The sequence below is a fragment of the Lagopus muta genome, chromosome 1 (assembly GCF_023343835.1).
Source record: "Lagopus muta isolate bLagMut1 chromosome 1, bLagMut1 primary, whole genome shotgun sequence".
Lineage (NCBI taxonomy): Eukaryota > Metazoa > Chordata > Aves > Galliformes > Phasianidae > Lagopus > Lagopus muta.
Window position 1 is genome coordinate 14,779,675 of NC_064433.1, and position 21,856 is coordinate 14,801,530.

The following is a 21,856-nucleotide window of genomic DNA, read 5'->3' on the forward strand; positions in this document are numbered from 1 at the left end:
GGGTCTCTTCCAACCCAAACCATTCTGTGGTTCTAGGATTCTGTGTAGTGTTACAACACTATGACACTTGTTTTTTTTTGTGTGTGTGTTGTTTGAGGCTGCATATCTATGAAAATGCCCCTCGGCTGGTCAGCTTGAGGAAGCGTCCCAGTTTTTGATGCATGGTATTTTTTTCTAACTGGTTGTGTGAGGCACCCCTGTCACTGAGGTACTGTTACGCCATCAGCTAACACAACCTCTAGGTGGAAAAATCACAATATGAGGAGAATTTTGTTGTAATCACTTTGACCTTAAACAAGATGTGCAATGAGAGGGAAAAAAAAGTAGCCTTTCTGTAGGGCATATTTTGGTTTTGGTTGTGCACGTCTTTCTAACTGTTTACCAGTAAAATCCATGTACAGATCATCCCAACATAACCTCTTAAAGTAGCATCACTGAATGATTATCTAATTCAGAGGTAGCCTTGTTGGGAATACGTGTTGAGGCTGAGGGAGCTGGGTTTGTTAAGCCTGGAGAAAAGAAGGCTGCAGGGTGACCTAATTGTATTTTCAGTTTTTCAGTACCTAAAGGGAGCCTACAAACAGGAGGGAAATCAACTCTTTGAAAAGGTAGATAACAGCAGGACAAGGTGAAATGGTTTTAAGTTGAGGGAGGGAAGATTTAGGTTAGATATCAGGGAGAAGTTCTTTACAGAGAGAGTGGTGAGGTGCTGGAACAGGCTGCCCAGACAGGTTGAGGGTGCTCCGTCCCTGGAGGTGTTCAAGGCCAGATTGGATGGGGCCCTGGGCAGCCTGGTCTAGTATTAAATGTGGAGGTTGGTGGCTCTGCATGTGGCAGGGGGGTTGGAGATTCATGATCCTTGAGGTCCCTTTCAACCCTGGCCATTCTGTGGTTCTGTGTTATTTTTTAAAACTTTTAATGTCATCAATGTTTGCATGCCATGGGGAAAGTGAGTGACTGACTTCCAGTAGCCTCTAAGAAAGAAGTATAAGGTTGGATTTTTTTTGGTCCCTCAAAAGAGAGAAACACAATATTTTTCTTCCTTGTACATATACATGTTGCAAGACCCAGTTCTGTTTCCATACCCACAAGCTGCTTGTTGGAGGAACGTGGTCTCCCATGTCATTCCTATTGCTCTGAATTCAACCACTTCTTGATGGTGTGTTAGAGGCATTGTGGCCTTTTAGCAAGGATTGCTCAGAGTAGAGGAGAACAAAATATGAATGGTATCTAAAAACCCCAAACATACAAAAAGTGATACCCTCCAGAGATACCAGATGTCCCTGGTAAATGAATTGTGGGACTTAGTGATTGCTGGAAGCATGTTTAGGCTGTGCTGGGGGACTGCTTGGAGCTCATTCTGCTGCCCAGCCTTTCCTAGCTCTCTGTAGCTGGTCTGTGGCTGATGGCTTCGTTCTGAGAAAGCAAATGTACTCCTCCACTTTCCTGTAAAGGCCTTTCTCTTGTTTGTGTGCTGTCTCCATCACTTTAATTGTAATTAGTTGAAACACTACTGTGAAAGACACAAGGGGATTATCCCTAATGGTGCAATGTGTTAGAAAATATACTTCTGTATTACAAAGGGCTGTTTGGATGCTCTTCTCCTTGGTGTCTTCTACTGCAATTTGGAAAAAAAGATTAAATACATTTTTAATTTCTTTTTTCTTTGGTGACACTTCTATGTGTTTTTGTGTTGTGTGTGGATTGCTCTGTCAGTTGCAGGAGGCACTGGTATGTCCCAGGAGCTTTGCCTCAGGAACCAGGCTCTTGTGCAGAGAAGTTGTTGCAAACATGCACTGTAATAAAATATCTTCAGAGCACCAGAGTATCTTATTAACCAATCTGTATTCCTCACTGGGGCTCTGGGAGGCCCCAGCAGCTCTGTCAGCTCGCCTTGAGGGGGAAGGATGGGCTGGAGGAGGCAGTTGCTCAGCTTCAGCAGCAATGTGGATTTGTGCATGCTGTGCTAGTGCGTTTTTCTTTTTTCTTTTTCTTTTTTTTTCTTTTTTTTTTTTTTAAACAAAGATTTAAAAAAATATCATTGCAGGATGTCATGTTGGTTCTTCTAATGAAATAGGGAAACAAATTTCTGTGGATTCTGTGGAAGTGACTGTGGATTTCTAGGTGGATGTGGACCACTGAAACATGAGCTGTGCCCTTCTCTGCTCTTTATATACCACTGAACTTCTGCTCTTTGGCTTGTGGTTGTATGCACATGGTAGTCTTCCCATGGGCATGTCTCTTGTACAAGTGGCTCATCTAGAGCCAGGGCTTCATTCATAGGAGATACTACTGGTATTAAGAGAGAATAAAAGGTGGCTGTGCTTTAGCCTCAGTCTTTGCCTACTGATGGTATTAGAGCTTCTAGTGCATTACGAGGTAGTTTTAAACTCCAGAGAAGTCAAGAAAGAATTAATTCTACATAACAATAATAAAATTATATAATACTAGTAGTAATAATAACAGTGATGCTTAGCTTTGTGTTTTCTTCAAGGTGAAAATCATGCCATAGCTCTATAAAAATAAAAAGAATGTAGTATCTCTTTCAGTTTCCTAAATGTAATTTAATTTATTCTTGTAGGTGTAGCATCTATGACAGTGCCTGTGTACATCGCAGAAGTTGCTCCGCCGCACTTAAGAGGCAGATTAGTCACCATTAACACCCTGTTCATCACTGGAGGGCAGTTTTTTGCAAGCGTCGTGGATGGACTGTTCAGCTACCTCGTGAAGGATGGATGGAGGTATGTGAGCCTTCAGTGCTAAAAGCAAAATGTGGTTATGGTTTGAGCAAGGCTAGATACATGTGTGAAATAACTTTTAGTGGCTGACAGCTATCGCCATAGAGTTTACATATAAAATGGTAGATCTGCATTCTGAAGTGAAGTTTTAATAACTCTTGCCAAATGATATACATAAAGCTTTCACTCAGTATCACAGAATGTTTTCGTTTTCTGATTTCACTAAACTTTAAAATGGATGAGCAATGCATTGCATATGATGCATATGCATCAACAAGCTTGAACTATCATCATGATGTTTATAAAAGTGCCTTTTGCATTTAGAATAATTACATGCTGATTTTTCAAAAGGCGCATTTCCTGTAACTGATACTACATGCACAGAATAGAGGTGTATATTGAATGCATTTAATTTGAGCAGTAGTAATCTAATCAGAACTGAAGTTACAGGTATTGTAGTATAACTTTTAACTATAAACTTTTGATTATGTGGAATTTATGAATCTCTTTTACTCTACTTTCTGAATAATTTGCTCTTTCTTTAGACATTGTTAAGAGTTTATGGACTGCACCTACCTTCTTTGTGGTGATGTGTCATTTGAGAGAGTTCAGATGTTTCTGGAGCTCAGCAATTTAGTTGCAGTGCTGATGTGAAAAAAATATTAACAGAAATGTGTAGGAGGAGTAACTTATACCGCACACTCCAGCTTTTGGAAACTTGTGCTTATTATGTTTGTTTTTTTTATCAAAACTCTCTTGGGAAAAGGCTGTGTGCTGTTGTAGGGTCTTCAATTTCTGTTGCTACAGCCTGGAACCTTTTTGATATTTGAAAATCCTAATATGAAATATTTTCGCTCCCTATCTCCTCCAAAAAGTTTGCAATATAAATATTATTACATTCACTGACTTTCAATGGAATTGAGTAAGGATAAGTTTTAAGCTAGTAACAATTCATATGGAACATATGTAGAGGTATTTAGAGGCTGATCTTTCTTATGTAGAGGTATTTAGAGGCTGATCTTTCTTTAATATGCAAAGAAATATGCATTAAAATAAGAAGTTAATGTTTTCAGGGTGAATCCACAGGTTATTCTATATATGTCTGAAGGTCCAAGAACGTTGAGGATTTTACTTTCTGCTGAAGTGATCGCTTCCTTTGCCTCTTAGGTAAAAAGATGTCACATTCTGACCTTAAGAAAAAAAATGACATCATGCTGATTTTATTTAATACAGTCAATCCTAGCTCTGCTTTTTGCTTTCTAGCCTAAATGGAAATAGCATTTCACATTTTCACATTTTCATGAATCTTTTGATATCCTAGTCATTGCAAAAGCAGCTGCGTGCTCCCTCAGGCTGTGCCTCCAGTTATAGAGGACAGAGAAATGACTTCACTGAAAGAAAAATTTAGGGGATTGCTAATCCCTTTCTGCAGTTAATGAAATATGTTCAATATTTAGAAAAGGTAATGGTATGCAGTAATGCCTGGCTAGGTAAAATAAATGGAAGTATTTGACAACCAATACAGATTATCCAGTAGCTACGTTATTAATTTAAATTGACTATTAGCCTAAGTAATTTGCTAACGTAAAAGCTCATTATGCATGGGGCTGGGTGGTGAGGAATGGACAGCAAAGGTATTTATTTAGAAATGGAGCTCTGAGTCACCATTAGTGTTTCAGGTGTTTGTGCACTTTCTTTTTAGGCAGATATTTTGATTTCAGTTTACTTTAGAGGTTAGAGATTCTGCTGGGAAAAGCATTTGTGGATATAAATATGTTTGGGTTTTTTGGTTCTTTTTTTTTGTTGTTGTTGTTTTCTTTTTGTGTCAGTGGGCTGATGCTTACAAGCTAAGGATGTGTTTGTAATCTCTACGTAAATACTACCATATAGGAAGAAAAATATTGCTAATAAAATATCCAACAAGCCTTGATCTTATTTGAGCTGTATTTTTGTGTAATTGTTCAGATAAATACAAATCATGAGCCAGCAATGCACCCTCGCAGCCCAGAAAGCCAACTGTATCCTGTGCTGCACGAAAAGCAGCATGGCCAGCAGGGTGAGGGAGGTGATTCTGCCCCTCTGACCACAATGATCATCCAGTTTCAACCCCCTGCTGTGTGCAGGTCGCCAACCACCAGACCAGGCTGCCCAGAGCCACATCCAGCCTGGCCTTGAATGCCTCCAGGGATGGGGCATCCACAGCCTCCTTGGGCAGCCTGTTCCAGTGCGTCACCACCCTCTGTGAAAAACTTCCTCCTAATATCTAACCTAAATCTCCCCTGTCTCAGTTGAAGACCGTTTCCCCTTGTCCTGTCACTATCCACCGTAGCAAGCAGTCATTAACACAATGTGTGAGTATAACACAATGTGTGTAAAAGATCCTTTGAACCATATTTTACTCCCTTACAGTCTATCTGGCCAGTGATGCCAATGAAGACCATAGTCCTTCTCATTGTGATGCTCCTCACTCTTGTCGTTCTGTACTGGTTTCTTCCACGTGTGTGTCTGTCCATGGCTGTTCAATGCCATCACATGGCCTGATCAAATTCTTGATCAAGCATTGGAACAGGCTGCTCAGGGAAGCAGTGAACTCGCCGTCCCTGGAGGCTTTCAAAAAAAGGATAGATGTGGCGGTACTCAGGGATGTGGGTTAGTAGGCACGGTGGTGAGGGGCTGATGGCTGGATTAAGTCATCTTAGTGGTCTTTTCTAACCTTAATGATTCTATGACTCTGGATTTTCATGAAAAAAAGACATAGTTGCATACAAGACCAGTGCAACAGAAAAGGAAACGTTATGACTTTCAAATCAGTAAAAATAAATTGTGGAAAACTAAGAACAGATCTGCACTTTCTGAATCATAGAAAAATTCCACTGAAAGGTAATCAGGGGTGTTGAGGCTAATGTACAGCTCCTCGAGCTGGGTTTGCATCTTAAGGTGAAGCAGGCCGAATTTGTTTATTCAGGCCTTTGTCCAGCTGACTTCTGAAAATCTTGTTAGGTAGTCATTTCCACTTCTCAGGTGTGCTGGGCAGAAATAGACTATGCTAATGCTGAGGTATCCAAGGAAGTGCTGGAGTGGTGGGTTTGGAATTGCGTACTTCTCTGTCCTTAGCTCGCTGGCTGCAACCTGAGACTGAGCAGAACAGAGTACAGATGGGCCCTCCCTTGGAAAGAGTGTCCAGCATGCACCTGGGGAGAGTTCAGAGATGTTTGCTCCTGAATCACTGCATAAAAGGAGAATTACAGCAATTATTGTAGCTCTTGGTGATCAAGTGACTGTGTACTAGAAAGAAAAAAAAAAAAAAACAGGAACTTTAATTCTGTTTATTCTTGGAAATGCTGGATATTAAATTAAAAATAAGCAAAAGAAAACAAACGTTGAATCTGACAAGTTAGTTTTATACAACACTACTCATTCATTTTAATGGTGTTGCAGCAGTATGTCTCAGAAGGAGAAGTGTTACGACTGATGTATTAAATTTTCTGCTGGATTTTTTCAGGTCTGCTAGACATCTGACTTCAAAAGCAAAATCTTATTCTCTGTATAGGAAAGAACTGTATAAGCAAAATCTTATTCTCTGTATAGGAAAGAACTGTATTAGATTTCTGAAAGCTGGCTCACAGCACGTAATGTCCAAAATTGCCTGCTTTTACTAAATTGGTTCTATCAAAGTTGCTTGGTCTGAAAATTGCAAGAGCTCATGAACTTAGAGTGGACGTATGCCCCTAAGTGAATATTTTCCTTCTGGCCTGCTCCTTGTACTCTGCTTTGACCAGAAACATGGCAGTTGGAAACTGCCTTTAGTGACCAAACACTTTCTTTTCTATCTTCTCTGTGATAAACAACCCAACAGTGTTTAGTGGTAGATTAACAGCCTAGATCTTGCTTTTTTTTTTTTCTTTTTTTTTTTTCTCCTCCTAAAATAATTGCAGGTATGCAGCTGCTCAGTTCTGGAAATTCTGCTGCATTTAAGGGATGGAAGGGTTTTGGAGGAATAGGCTTGGGTCATACGAGTATCAAGGACTAAATCTGTATACTTAGATGTGCTAAAAGAATCCTTTTGCTTGCAGTTTGTCAGTGCTTTTAATTTCTATGTCTTTGGGCTACTCTTCATTTGAAATAGAAGAGGCTCTCTAAATACCACACTAATCACAGATATTGAATATACTATTTGTTGAGCTTCAGCAGTGTATATATTGATGTGATTCTGTATGCAGCTTCCGAAATACTGTTTGTGGAGAAGGAGGAGCATAGGAAGAAATGAGGACACAGATGAATGAGACCATTAGTGAATGAGGAATGAGAACATTAGTGACACTTGTTAGATATGCTGGCTAAAGTCTGCTCAGCAATTAATCCTTCCACAATGTTTGCGTTCTGAATTTATTTTCTTCCTGCTTTCCTTTTTTTTTTTTTTTTTTTTGGACTAAAGATGAGCTATACCATTCTGAAAATGAGAGGCTTGTTTGCAATTTTATTTCTAGACCAAGATGTAATTATATAACCTTTGGACAATATTGCCAGTTTAAGGAGGAACTTGAGAGCTCAGCTAGGGGATGGGAGGACTGGCCTGCATGCACCTTGTCCAGGGGTGGCCAACTTCTTTCCTTCACCTTTTGTATGTTGTATTTTTTTTCCGTTCTCCATTTTTCTGCCCTGTTGATTGTGAGTCTTTTTCCATTTTCACTGGAAATGCATTTGGACTTGTCAAATACTTGTGGTTTGTTGCCCTGAAATGAGGTTTCTATTAACAATCTTGCTCTCTTTCATACTCTATTAGCAATCTCATTGCATAGCTAACTTTATATCCATGCAAGAGAATTCAGAACCATCAGTGAGAAAGAGTGCACAGTGAGAGAGGCTAGAGGAAAGATTTGCTCATCTCCCTGCTTTCCTGACTTCAAGGTGTGAACCTATTTATGAGCACAGAGTACCCTGATATTCAGGCTGAAGACTTTTCTGGAGGTGGTGGAACGGTTATAACCACTGCTGTGAAGCCTATGTTGTTTGCAGTGATGTATGGATGATGCCAACATCATCTAAAGTCTTTAATAGAAGCCAAAATAATCTTTCAAGCACAAACGATTTATCAGATGTAGGGAAAAAAGTCAGATTTAAAAAGCAGAATAACATTATGTTCTATTCTGTAATTCTTGTTTTTGGTGTTTTATTGAAGGAAATAAAAGTGTGGAGCGTGAGAATCAGAACCACCTATGGCAGATGGTGATATGCTTATCTTCCACAGCCTTTGGCCTCACTTCATTTGGAGCAAGTCCTGTTGTGTGTGAGCGCTGGACAGGTGGCAATGCTGGCTGCTGGAGGGGCAGCTCTCCTGCAGCAGTAATCCTGGCATTAATGCTGTGTACAGTGAAATCCCTCTGTGCACTTAAAATGCCATTTTGGTTTAAAACAACGCTGCATGTGGCTGAACATTTAAGAGCAGACTGTCTGAAAGATCTAGTGTAAATGGATGCAGTGCTGATTAAATGAACTTTTTCCAGTGTTTCTTTCTACAGTCAGAAACAGCCATTTCCTCATACAAGAGGTTTATTCCCTGGCCATGTGTGACTGCGTACATGTACTTGCTGACCAAATTAAGCAATTATGGTTGGCTGCTTTTGGTTTACCTTTTTTATTATGTCTGTAAAACAATGAGCAGGATTTCAGCCTCATCGTTGTCATCAGCAGTACACATCTGTTCTGTACACCTTTGCTTTTTTTTTCTGTTAATTCTTTTCTTATATCTTCACAGTAGGGGTATCAGTTTCCAAACCACTGGAATGTTTCAGAGTGTTCCCTGAGTCTGAGTTAGTGTCCTCTCGACGAGCAACTGTTGAGTCAGTGACAGCAGAATATTCAGAGCATCCTGAGGTATACTGGAATAGAAAGCAAAGGTCTTTTTTCTATGGTACTTCCGGAGTAGGGTTCTTGCCTGATTAATTTCTGGCAATAATGAATACAAAGGAACAAGGTTTGGTTTGTAAATTACAGCCTCGGTTGCTGTGTGTCTTCTCACAGCATGCTCCTGTACGCAAATACAAGAAATTTGTCTATTTCTTTATTTCCAGGTACATGTTGGGGCTGTCAGCTGTGCCAGCAGTTATACAATTTTTTGGTTTCCTGTTTCTCCCTGAAAGCCCCCGCTGGCTGATTCAGAAAGGCCAGACTCAGAGAGCAAGGAGGATTCTGTCTCAGATGCGTGGCAACCAGGCAATCGATGAGGAGTATGACAGTATCAAAAACAACATTGAAGAAGAAGAAAAAGAAGTTGGAGCAGGTATGCTGTGAATGCTTGTTGGCATCTCTGTCAATCATTGGAGAGATGAAATAAGAATAAATTTTCATGTCATAGCCTATGGGAGCCTGATGATTTGCTGTTCTTGGTAGTTTTGCTGTTTAATATACTTCATGTACTGGTAATTTCAGAGTTGAATAGATGTTTCTGTGATACTACAGTTTTAAATTTAATTCTGGTTTCTTCAATGAGGAAGAAGTAAAGTTCTGTAAGATTACAAGTTATGCAAGCTAGAGTTACATAAGAATTGCTCAAAAAATTGCCCATTTTAAGAATGCACATCTTGAAGAGTGGAAATAAAATAGTTTGGTTTCTCTCTTCAAAGAAAAAGATCTAACAACCATTAAAGTCAGAAGGCATTTTGCATGCATGCGTTGTCCAGAGTCTATATTGTGGCTGGTCATAATTCCAGCTAAGCAGTTTTGGAAAGATTTACAAAATAATTTTTCAGTAAGGGCAGTTTCTGAAGCCTTCTTAGTCTGCCCAAGAGAATGCAGCATCTTAATCAAATACTTTATTCTGTTTTTGTACCCTTGTTCTATAATTTCTCAAAACTTTGTGTTTACATAGGCAGGTATTATAAAGCAAGATTGCCATTCCATTGACTATCTTCTTGTCTACTAAATAATTTTTCTTAGATTTGTGCTGAAGTAGAATAGGAATCTTAATTAAGTCTCTAAAGTGAGATTCACCTTAGTTCTTGCTTCTTTAAATGTAGTTTGTGTGGTACTATAACTTCTCACAGGATGTGGGAAGAAAAATGCAATTTATTTTACAGCTGTACATACTGAGATCCAATGTCTGATAGTATCCAATCTCATTGCCTCCTTGAGTTTTACTTTGAAGCTTACAATAGAAGACTGGGTATCTTGAAGTTACTGCATTCAAAACATTCAAATGTTCATCACTGATTTGTAGTAGGGCTGGATTTGTTTCTTCCATTATTTTTTCAGGCTTTTGAACACTTTTTTTTTTTTTCTTTAGCAGTGGAAAGAAAAGTTATTTGAGTTGATCTGACAAAAAGCTGAAGTGGGCATTTTTAGAACAGCTTGGATTTTGAGTCTTGTACCAAGGTTCTCAATCCTAATTAGTCATTGGACTGTTTGATTCCATGGAGAGCCACTTAATGTCTGGTATTAATGTTGATCTGCTTTGTAGAAATGAAAGAAGCAGGTGTTTGGCTGGTTTGGTTCCCTATTTTCAGTCATTGGGCTGTACAGCACAACCTTGTTTCTCTCTTTTAAATCATTTTTATGCTGCTGCTTTGCAGTTTATAAATCTGTGGTAGGACTGACTCCAACCTGGTCCTTTTTGCAGCTGTATCTTAGACTGGCAGACCAGTTACGGAGCTTCCTGAGTTTCTTGACTTTTTAAAATTTATTTATTTTTTTCCCAAAGAAAAAATAATTGTCTTGCTGGAGTTTAGTCAAGCATGTTCCCATAGAAAAGCATGCTTACGTGGAAACTGGCATTTTCCTCTTGGATAATCAACAGCTTCAGAGCTGCCACCAAATGGCGCAGTGAGGGTAGTTCTGAATACCTGCTTACCCACTTGTTGTAAATACTTACAAACAGGCATTACACACCCATGGGCACTTTTGAGTTTGATTGCAACTTAGCTGTAATTGCTCTTATCCCATTTAACTCGGACTCCTGGTTGTTCAAAAAACATTTGTTGTGCGTCAGCATCAAAATGTGCTTATTTTGTTGCTTTTCTGGGACTTATAGGTGGTTCTTAAAAGTAATGTTGAAATATAATTATCTTCATTTCTTGAGGAGTTGTCTAGATATTCAGAATTGAATGTGGAATGCATGGTACGAGAGCCAACTTCCTGTTCGTATGTGGAATTCAACCAAAGACAACTTTGCAAATCAAAAATCATCCCGCTTACTTTTAGGTAATTGTGCCATTTCCTTTTTTGGCATTTCCTTTCTTGAAAAAGAACAGGTGTTCTTCTTCATTAACTGATACATAAACATCTTTGCCAGTTCTTCAGGGCCTCATTTTCTAAGTGAGAATAAACTTATATCTGACTCTACAAGGGAGTAACAGGGTGCAGCTGGAACATATTCTCCTAGTCCCACACTAAAATCTGCCTTTTGTAACTGTTTCATCAGCTATTCCTGTCACTGAACTAATGAATCACAGGAGAACTTCATCTGTGTTACTTCAACTGCTTTTAAAAGGGTTTAATATTAATGTCTGTCATAAAACCAGAGAGGTTCATTGCAGATTCCATATGGTCATCAAGCAGCTTCTATCTTGAAAGCAATAAAAATGCCTTGAGCAGCAACTTCTGTTTCAGAAGTCTCTTGTACTTGTGTGGGATACCTGTTGGGTGAATGATTCACAGCTCTTTATCCTTTCCAGTACATTCAACCAGATCACCACAGCTGAGATTTAGCATCTTCAGATTGTGACAAACACTTCCCTCTTTAGTGATTATACAGCTGACAATTTTCTAGCAGCAGTGAATACGACTTTTGCATGCTCTGTTCTGTACCCCTAAAGCAACCTGTGGTGTTGTAATATCCATGACTGTTTTCTGCACCACAGCTCATGTTTTGAGAACAGAGGAGGAAGGCACTGCATTTGCAGTAATGTCACAAAACCAATTAGGTCAAGTCCAGCTCAACAGCATCTCTTAACATCATCATCTCAGATGACAGGGTTGTAGTGCAAAGAGATCTGGTGATAGGAGTATCCAGGGCAGGAGTGTTACAGGGGGAGACCTTAGAAAGGAGAGAGCTCCCTGAGATTGGGGGAAAACAGTAGTTTTTAAGTGGTATGTGCTATTCCCCTTTAAACAGGCTCTAGATTTTGCAAATTCCCCACTGCTTGGCTCATGAAGTCCTAAGGAGAGGGAAGAGGGTGGAAAACAGAAGCAGTTAGATCAAAGCATCAGTGGCAGGGTTGATTCTTGCCTCCCGTTAGCTAAACATTGCTGCTGAGGTTCTGTGCTGCATGTTAGTGAAGAACTGGCAATCTGATCGTAGCGTTGCATGTAAGCACTGCTACAGTGACTTAAATATACAGGTACAGATGAAGAACCTGTGCTGCTAAGTGAATTAGAGTGGGATTTGTCATCTTCTTGAGCAGGCATTTTAGAGTGAATTTACAGTAACAGAAGAGCTACATACCTTTGTGAAAGTTTTATGGACTGCCACTGTAGTGGTAAATTCAAACCAGAAAGAAATTATGCTGCTGTTCAATAGGGAAGTTGGGGATTGATAGTTAATTTCCTAAATATTTAACAGATCTCCAGTATTCAAAGAAAAACATAGGAAAGTGTGATTTTTTTAAATTTCGGATGAAAGTACCTACAAGTTGCGTGGCTTTCCCACATGCCCCTCTTGTACCAGTATTGAGCTATGGCATACCAGGATACCCCACATTACACACAAAATTAGTGGTGGTGAATGTTGTACTAACACAATGTCTGACAAAATAAATATAATTTGTATTAAGGTTAGACATTTATGTCTGTGTAAATAAAGTATGTATAGGCATGGATTGTAATTATACCAGGAGAGCAGTGTAATCTCCCTCTGTCCCATTTATTCCATGTTTTTCTGACCTTTGAGTTACTTTTGAGACGCTTGAACCTCTACACTATGACCTGGGATAGACATTTTATAGTATGCTTCTATGCACATATATGTGTCAATTTCTGATCATGTTTTTATTTGCACGTTATGCTTTGTAATTCTGGCCATGTAAAAAGTGTGCTTGGCTTAGCAGTGCGTGGAACCACAGTGCTTCTCTTGAAGTACACTGAGTGATATAGAAAATGCGTAATTGCACTGTAGGATAATTAAACCGACCTTTTTGTGCCTGTTCCAGAGTGTTTTGTAATGGCTGTTGCTTCTGGATGAGGTATTTTCTTGTATTTCCAGTAATTCTTTGTTAAAAAAAGAAATAGACTAAGTGTTTTCTTTGAGAACAACCTATCCATACTGTTCTTTAAATCCTGTAAGCTTCAATCACTTTCAGCTTCACTTTCTTTCTTTTTTTGCTGAATTTACCATCTGATCTGTGAGTCAGTCTACTCTTTCAGGTTTTGTATTTCCCTGCAGGAGATGAATGTGTTATGATTTAAAAGAAAAATCACCTCATTACCATTAGTTTTCAGCTTATAACTTTACCGATTAACTGTCAGTTAAAATAGGATGTTGTGAGGGAAGGTAGCCTTCCCGGCTACAGTATATTTATATTTCTTGCAACTTTTCTGCTTAAGGAATATTTTAACTTGTCAGTATTTCTGCCTATGGCTTTGGCTGCAGCCATTTGACATACATCTCCCTAGGGAGATGCTGGAAGCTTTCAGTACTTTCATTATTAATCATAAACTACCCCTTCTGCTGGGAGTCCTTCTTATCCCGTGCAATTGCCTGACATGCCTGGAATTCAAAAAGATACAGACATGCTTATTATTGGACATCAGCTAGAATCTTATTTAATGCAAGTTGGTAGTACTGTTATGCTGCAGAAGGGCTGTGCAAAGCTCTGAACCATTTCAGTTGTAGGCGCTTAATCCGTGTTTAGAATGAATCCCTCTGTCATGAGATTGAGTGGCTGCTGTTACCTGTAACCCAGAAACTGGGTTAAAGCCTTTCAGGCAAAAGAAAAGAGATGCACTAAAGATTTGTCCAAGAAAACCCCAAAGTCCATATGATTGCAAGCTTGAAATTCTTATTTGTGACAATACCAATGTGAGGGACTTTGCAAAACCAAGTCAGTTTTGCTTTTGGTTTTGTGAGAGAGTACAGTCAACACATGAGGTATCTGAAGAAATGTCACTGTTCCATTCACATATTTTAACTATTTGAGCTGTAGAATTATTTCCTGTCTCTCAAGAACAAAAATTCTTCCTGTGCAGTGACATATCTTCACTGGAATTTATTTTGAATTGAAGCCATGAAAAAAGAACACCTCTGGTTAATTTAAAATGTATACAATGCAATCAAATATAACATAGAGGCACTTTGATTTTGAGAAAGTACGCTAACTCGATTCAGTGTATGATCAGATAATTTATCACAGAAGGGTTGAGGTTGGAAGGAGTGTTTCAATTTGTGTCCGTTGCCTCTCATCCCATTGCCGGGCACCACTGAGAAGAATCTGGACCCATCCTCATGTCATCCTCTCTTGAGGTTCTTAATCACATCAGTCAGATCCCACCACAGTCTCCTCCAGGCAGGACAGGCCCAACTCCTTTCATCATTTGAGAGGTACTGCAGTCCCTTTGTTGTTCAGTAGCCCTTCACTGGGCTCACTCCAGGAGCTCTGTGTCTCCTGTGCTGGGAGCCTAGATCTGGACACAGCTCTCCAGGTGAGACCTCACCAGGTATGAGTAGAGGGGCAAGGTTACTTACCTACCTGGGCCTGCTGGCAGTGCTATTCCTAATGCAGCTCAGGGTTCCATTGGCATTTTAAGCCACAATGGCACACTGCTAGCTTGTGGTCTATCTGTTGTCTACCAGGACATCCTGGTTCTTCTTCACAGAGCAACTATCCAGTAGGTCAGTCCCCAGCCTGTACTGCTGCACGGGGATATTCTTCTGGCTGCAGCCTTCTGCAAACTGAGCAAGCAGTAGTGAAAGTATGAATTGCTATACTAAACAATTGATAGAGACAGATAAAAAGTGTTTTTGATTCTCTTTTTTATCCTTAAAGCCTTTTAAAGGCTAACATGAGCTTTGAAAAATAGTCTGTAAAAAAAAAAAAAAAAATCAATTTTTTCTATCTCATCTAAAAATAAAACTACTGTAAGTTCAAAATAAGTTCTCATTCCTATTACATTAGAGCAGCCTGCAGGCTGCAGATGTAGCCAGGAGTATGTGAATGTGTGTGTACTTTAGGGCACTGGGGTTACAGTTTGTACCCGGCAGGATGTTGGGAGCTGGTCTTCCTTCAGCAGCTCGTGACCAAAACCAATCCCTTCATCTTTCACTTTAGTTTCCAACACGCCTACATAAATTGAATGTTCATCTGGAAATGGGGATTAGTTGCCTGTGAAGAAGAGCTACTTTAGAGTAGACTGCATCAGGTGAACGTTGTGAGCCAAATTCTTCTTTACCTAAGGTCTGGACAGATTTTGTATAGGGTAATCCCAAAGGGCAGAAAAAAGTGAAACTTCATAAAAAGCATAGGGAATCATTATGAGGCAGTAGGGTGCTTGTGTAGGAGCTGCTGTTCTGTTTTTTTTTAACTTGTTTCAGATTCACTCTAAAGTTTATGTAAAAACTTCAGAGTAGAACTAATTCCCATGGGCAGTGTTAGCTTTGTCTCAGTCTGATGCCTGTAGAAAATTAGAGCTAGAAGTATGGAAAATAAAATAAATCTTTGTTTTTGTCTCTATTAATTGAAAAATAAATTCACACGTAGTAATTTTGTTGTAAGTCAAATGACATTCACAGATCAAAGGTGAATTTGCTGATGTTTCAGTGGTGTTCACCCCTGCTAATAGGGTTTCTGTGGATGCTGCTTCAAATCCAAATGCATCACTGGGCACTCTGCTCCTCTCTAGGATTTGTTTAGGAACGTGTTCCAATTTAGGATCAAGTATATTGTTGAGGAACAGGAACAGATTTCTTATGAACTGGAATTTCAGAAGAGGTGGTAGTTAGTGATATATTTTGACTGATTATTAAAAATATGCTTTAAAATAGAAAAAAATTCAATCAGCATTTGTATTGTCCCAGCTGGTTGAGGTGAAAAATACTAAAATCAGGATGCGCTTACTAAGCTTTACTTTAACAAAGCTGCATGGAAAGGTTCCTGAAGGAAGTGGACTTCAGAGAGTTTGGGGGAAAAAGACTTTAATCAGCAAAAAAAAAAAAAAAAAAAGGATGTGTACAGTGTGAGGGATAGTGAAGGAACAAAGCAATCAGCAAAGAGCAGAGGTAGAGGAGAAAGAAGGAAAAGAGGTGGTCGTTCTTTTGTTGCTGTAGGGAAAACCTACCCTGAAGGGTGATAAGGCAGATTACTTAGTACTGAAATGTGAGAAAAGCTAAATGGTGGGAGACACCTATATAAACATCTGTAATTGATGCAGGTTGGGTTTTTTAGCCTGAGGAAGTGAGATGTGCCAGAGGGAAGAGAAGCCTGTAAGTGGTAAAAGGCTGATAGTGATGGGGTAGCATGAATGAACAGGGTCATGTGCTTAAAGGAAAGCTATGCCTCGTAGCTGGAAGTGCTTGGCCATACCCCAGCCTTGCCAGCGGTGACCTTCTGATAACCTCGCCTTCCTCCTTGGCCTGTGTGGAGAATAACCAGCGGATGGGTGCTGGAACTGGTGTGCGCAGAGAGCAGCCTCAGCTCCAGGCTGCGGGAGCTGAGTGTGGGGAGCCACCAGGCTGGAGGTGTTCCTGGTGTGCTCCTCTGAGAGATGGGCACATGCTGCATTAACAGCAGAATTCAAGAGCTTGGTTTATTTAAGAAACAAAAACATGACAAAATTCTTCACTGTTTCCCTGCTGGACCTGGCATCTGGACTGAATGTGGAATTGTAAGCAGGATGCTCCCACTTGATTTGCTTGTTATTCATGCAGCGGGGATTCAGACAAAATATACAGTGTGGTGTGAAAATATTAATGGACATGGAGGAAAACTTTCTTTTTAAGCTGCTAAGGAGTAATTATCACACTTACTAAGCTGATTTGTTATTTACCTGCTAGAGCGGTTATTTATCTGGTAGTTAAGAAAAAATTTTCTTCTGTTATTGTTAATTCTCTTTGGTGGTTAAAAATTTTTATGAGGGGTGAACAAATTCAAGATCATTTTTCATTCATAACCTTAATTTTTGGTCCACAAAAATTTGGAACTGTGCTTTCTTTTTTGGTAATGATACCTTGAGCTGTGGTAATGCTCATTAGCTGCGCAGTGTTGTGCTTGACTCCATTCAGAAACAAGATACTGAGAAGGAGCTTCTCCCCATATTATTTCAGTCCCGAATAGGAAAGGTTAGCACCACCATTTCCTTTTGTCGTCTGAATAAACGAGTCCATGGCTCACTCTTGTCACGAGCCATTTTTGGAAGCAAGTACTTTCTGGGAAGTTTATTGTGCTATCAGAGCCTCTTGTAATCCAGTGTATGACTGATCTCCTGGAAAATGCTGGTGTAGGTGAGGGATTTTATACAGCTGAAGTGTGTGTGCCTGGTAACTACTGCTGCATAATAATCCACAATGAATAATTATCCAATTAATTTAGACTTTCTTTTTGCTTGTCAGTCATCTGTGGGGAAACTACAGTTTCCTTCGATGTATTTGTTTGGGAAGCATTAAAGATTTTTTCTGTGTGAAACTGTATGTAATGCTGTGAATACTTAACATTTTTAGTCTAAGTTCTTAAAAATGTGTCTTTCGTAGGTATTAAACAATATCTCAGTCATGTTTTGGAAATAGCAATACATATAAAGCTCTAAATCACTGATGCCAACCTAAATTTTTTAAAAAGACTCAGTAAATTGTGAGTTCTTCTCCCTCCCGTTTTCAGTTTTTTGTTTTGCTAAAAAACGAAACCAAACACAATTATTTCAGGAAATTTCATGCTCTGGTGTAAAGTGCAAGAATCCAAATAGTCACCAAAAGTCTTCAGTCACTTTGTAATGCTTTCTTTCCCAGCATATCGCTATTCTGGTAAATGGATCTCTCCCTCATTCCTCTGAGGACAGGGGCATTGCACTGCTCCAGAAGTCGTTGATCTGTGTGTTTTCTTTCCCCTGAACAGTCAGGCAGAAATTCCACATTTCTGTGTACGTCTGTTTTAAACGTTTTTTATCCCAATTCTGGATGTACTTCAGTATTTCTATTTTTGTTGAATAAGAAATAATGTTTTCAAAACCAGTATTGTTCAGTGTCTAAGGACACTCAAATATTTACCAAAAATCAGACAGTAGATATTTTTATCTAGTCAAAGTAAGTCCTCTAACATTGCAGCCGTAGTGATTTACAAATGAAGAAATGATTTTTTTCCCAATATTAAGGATTCTTTTATTTGCAGAATCTCTGAATGTCTTAGAAAAGTATCTCCTTTTCCCTGCTATGCTTAGTGTTCATTGATTCCTCCTTACAGAGTTGACTTTAGGCTAATATTTAACATCATCAAAACTAGCACCTAGAACACCATCAAACCTAGAAAAATTATTATTTTTCCCCTCTCCTGCTGTAGTTCTTGTAGAATTACAAAGAGAATACTAACAGTTTGAGCTGCTGAATTTCTTGTAATTACCTAGCTGTGTTTAAATGGACATGCTGCATGTTAATTCTGCCTTTTGGTTATGCAGTGGCAGTTAGCACTGCAGGTTATGAAGCAGGCATCTTGCTGTAAAGCAGGAGAGCCTCAACCTGCCGGCAGCACTACCAGTTTTCATGGGACATGATGCTGATGGCTGGAATGATGTCTTTGGCCCCATGGGAACTGGACTGGGAGGGCTGCCTGCACCTCTGCTCAGACACCTTGTAGGGCAACACTGTAGGGTGGAAAGAAGATTGTAGGTCTTTGTTTTGATACCTAAACCACATTAATACATATTTTCTGAGTGCTGAATACCTTTCATTTCTGACTGCATTCTTCATGACAATAGTGGCTATAAAGAGAAAAAAAAATATGGTTTTCTTGGCATATTTTGACCTGTTTGTCATCACGTAGTGAAAATGGAAAGGTTTCACTGCAAATATTGAATCTAATGGTGCACAACTGCTCTAAACATTAAATTATTATTGAAGCAGAAGTTTTCTAAAGTATACTTGAGATTGGATTTGTTGAAGAGCATAAGTAATTCTAAAGTAATTCTGTACTTTTGTGATGCTATAAAGTGGATTGCACTGATTTCATTTAATTTAAATGTATGTGTATAAATATGTAACACAGAGTACATGTAATTTCACTGTAGTTGAGGTGGATGTAGCTCACTCAGAGAATGCAAGTATGGATATAGAGGAATAAATTGTAATATTTTCTGTAGCTTGTGATATGGAAAGTAGGCTATTGTCTCTGGGCCAGTAGACGTCCTTTTTAGTTAAAGCAAACATACGTTTCTATGGCAATAAAAGCAAATTTAAAATGTAGGTGGTTCTGACTGTTGCTAGTCTAAAATAAAGGTGACAGTTGCAGAATAGCTCATTTCATAGCCAAAGGAAAATAAGATTTCTATTAAGGAAAAATAGCCCTATACTTAAAAAAAAATAATAAATTGGAATTATAAGGTCTTTCTGGTATTTATTACTTCCCCCTTTATATTCTCCTTCCTTCTTTTCACTGTCTATGAAAAATGGGATTCTGCATATAAATGCTAAGATTTAAACTTTAATGCTGATTCATGTTACCTTTGCTTCTTTTGGGACTTCAAATTGTTTGGACTTCAAATTTTTTAAGCAATGATAATGTTTAGTAGCTCCCAGAGACAAAAGGCATAAGAGTCTTATAAAAGAAGATAAATTAAAGCAGTATCTACCAAAGCACCAGATTGGTAGGGTGGGTAGGGGATAACAGGTTGCAAATAAATCGATTTGCATTCAGTGAAGAGTGTTTATCCTACTCTAATTGCAGTGCAGGGCAACAATGGAAGAGGTCTGAGACACCATTTTGTCTCCAGATTGGATTGTTTAAAGCGTGACATGCCTCAAAGCCCTTGGAAGCATGCTCCCAGAGGATTGATCCATTGTAGAATACCCAAATACCACCTATTCAAGAATGAGCAGCCTCAAATTAATCATCATGCCCCCATCTGTCTCAGCTGGTATCCGTCAAGATGTTTAATTTTTCATCTCTAAGTCTTCTCAAAATCCATAGGACAAAATATAGGAGTATGAGGATTAAATAGATGTGGCATTTTTTCTCTTTATTTTTTTTAAAGGACAGAGTGTAGACACTCTATTTCATATTCAAGATGAAGTCAAAATTTGCTGTTATTTAAGCATAGTGTGTGCATACATAAAAACCACATGACGGTTGGTCATTCATACACCAATTTGTTGTGCCATGCCCCTATCAGACACTGACCTTGACAAACACCAGCAATGCTTGTGTGCACTTGGCAGGATGGGAACATCTGACACCAACTTGAGGCTGAAACTGGATCATTCTGAGATCTTAATCATCTAAAAGACTTTATGAAATCTTCTTTTGCCGCAACAGACAAGATTTTCTCAGTTGTGACCTTGAGAATACTTAATGTGTAAACAACAACTTCAATTTGTAGTTTCTGGTTCTTATTTCTTTCACTGCAGTGGATGCTCATTTGGTTGTCCTTGGTAATTCATTTAATTAGTGTTAACTACTTGGTGTCAAAGGCAGCGTATATAGTGAAAATACAGTGAATATCACGAAAACATGTAGTGGAGACCTAAAGAAAGAGCTTTAGGTATCTGGGCTGTCAGTAGACCATGAATCTGTTGGTACTTTATTAGAGAAATCTGCCCAGTTTTATATAAATGTGTGTAAATATAACAAATTATGGCTGGTGAGTAATGTGGTGTGTCTAGAAGTAATATACGTCCTGCAGCGCTGCATTTTAATGATATTGTTTTAAAATATTCCTTGACATAAAGTGTTAGTTTATGTAAATCACTGAGATAAACAAAAAAGATACATTTTAAAACGTAGCTTAAATTTATTCTATATTTAATGCAAGTATAGCCCAAGCTGGCAGCATTATGAAGGAGTTATGGTGTTGGGTGGGGTTTTTCTTTAGTATTTTGAGGCAAATACTTGTGTTTTACGAATTTGAGAAGTCATTGCTCAATTTAGCATTCTGTTCTCATCCAAGAAACATTCCCTACCATCTGCAGCCTTTGTGCTCTGTGAGGTACAAATACCTGCTGTGCATAGCGCTCTGGCCAACCCCAGAAATGTGGCTGCTGGAGGTCACAGTGTTCCCTCTACAGGTGCAGGTGGGTCCTTGAGAACACAAACTCGGGAGGACCATCATGGATGCAGCTGCAGCTTCTTAGGCAGGGTAATTTGTGCTGGGTACACTGGGAGATCGTACATTGCAAAAATACTTTAAAATAAGGACTTCTAATGTGCTCTGAATTGTTTTTGTTTTTTTTTCCTTCTTATCTGTTAAAAGTTTTTAGAATCCAATGAGAGTTATTCTGAAATGTAGTTTTAATAAGATTGCACTTTTCTGCCCTGCTGATAAGCTTTTATTCCTTTCTGCTCTATCTCTAGCAGAGATAAAATAACCTGTAAAAACTCTTACATGCCTTCCAAATTTTTTATAGGAACCTCATGAAGAGCTGTCTTCAATTTTAGTATAGCAGTTTCAAAGTAATTTTCATTTATCGTGACTTTGATAATTTAAAGCAATCCTCTCTTTCTTCATGTCTCTTTAAGTGTATTAATTCTGTTTGGTAATAAAATTTCTTCCTTGTGTTCTCAGTGTTTGCAGATTTGAATACTGTTTTTTTCTGATGTCAGTGTTAGACCTAACTTTTGCTTGCATTTACCAATAATGATATTGAGGCATAAATATTATATTAGACATATTGGTAGCCAGTTCTAATTGTAAGATTACAGTTAGATTTCCAACAACTATTGGAAACTGCTAATCAATTTTGGTTAAACCCTGCACAACATCCAACTCAGAAGTGTAGTATTTTGTTGCTATGGTGATGAGAACAGTCGTTTTTTCAAGATTCCTTCCAGCAGCTTACAATAATTGAAATAGCTACAATGAGAAAAATATCATCTACAATCTGAGTTCCGTATCTGAGGGTATAAACCTTCAATGACATAACTATTTTTACTGTAGGTTGCTGTTAGGACCTGAGATGTAGTAATGCGTCACCTAAATTTTACCTGTAGGATAAA

General features: G+C 38.8%; 1 protein-coding gene across 1 annotated transcript in view; it reads left to right on the forward strand.

Annotated features, from left to right (window-relative positions):
• Positions 1–21,856, forward strand: part of SLC2A13 (solute carrier family 2 member 13) — a 138,363-nt gene that overhangs the window by 25,811 nt on the left and 90,696 nt on the right. Inside the window, exons 2-3 of the mRNA XM_048933994.1 lie at positions 2,582–2,741; positions 8,810–9,018. Of these exons, the coding sequence (XP_048789951.1) occupies positions 2,582–2,741; positions 8,810–9,018 (369 nt within the window). The remainder of the gene's footprint in view (positions 1–2,581; positions 2,742–8,809; positions 9,019–21,856) is intronic.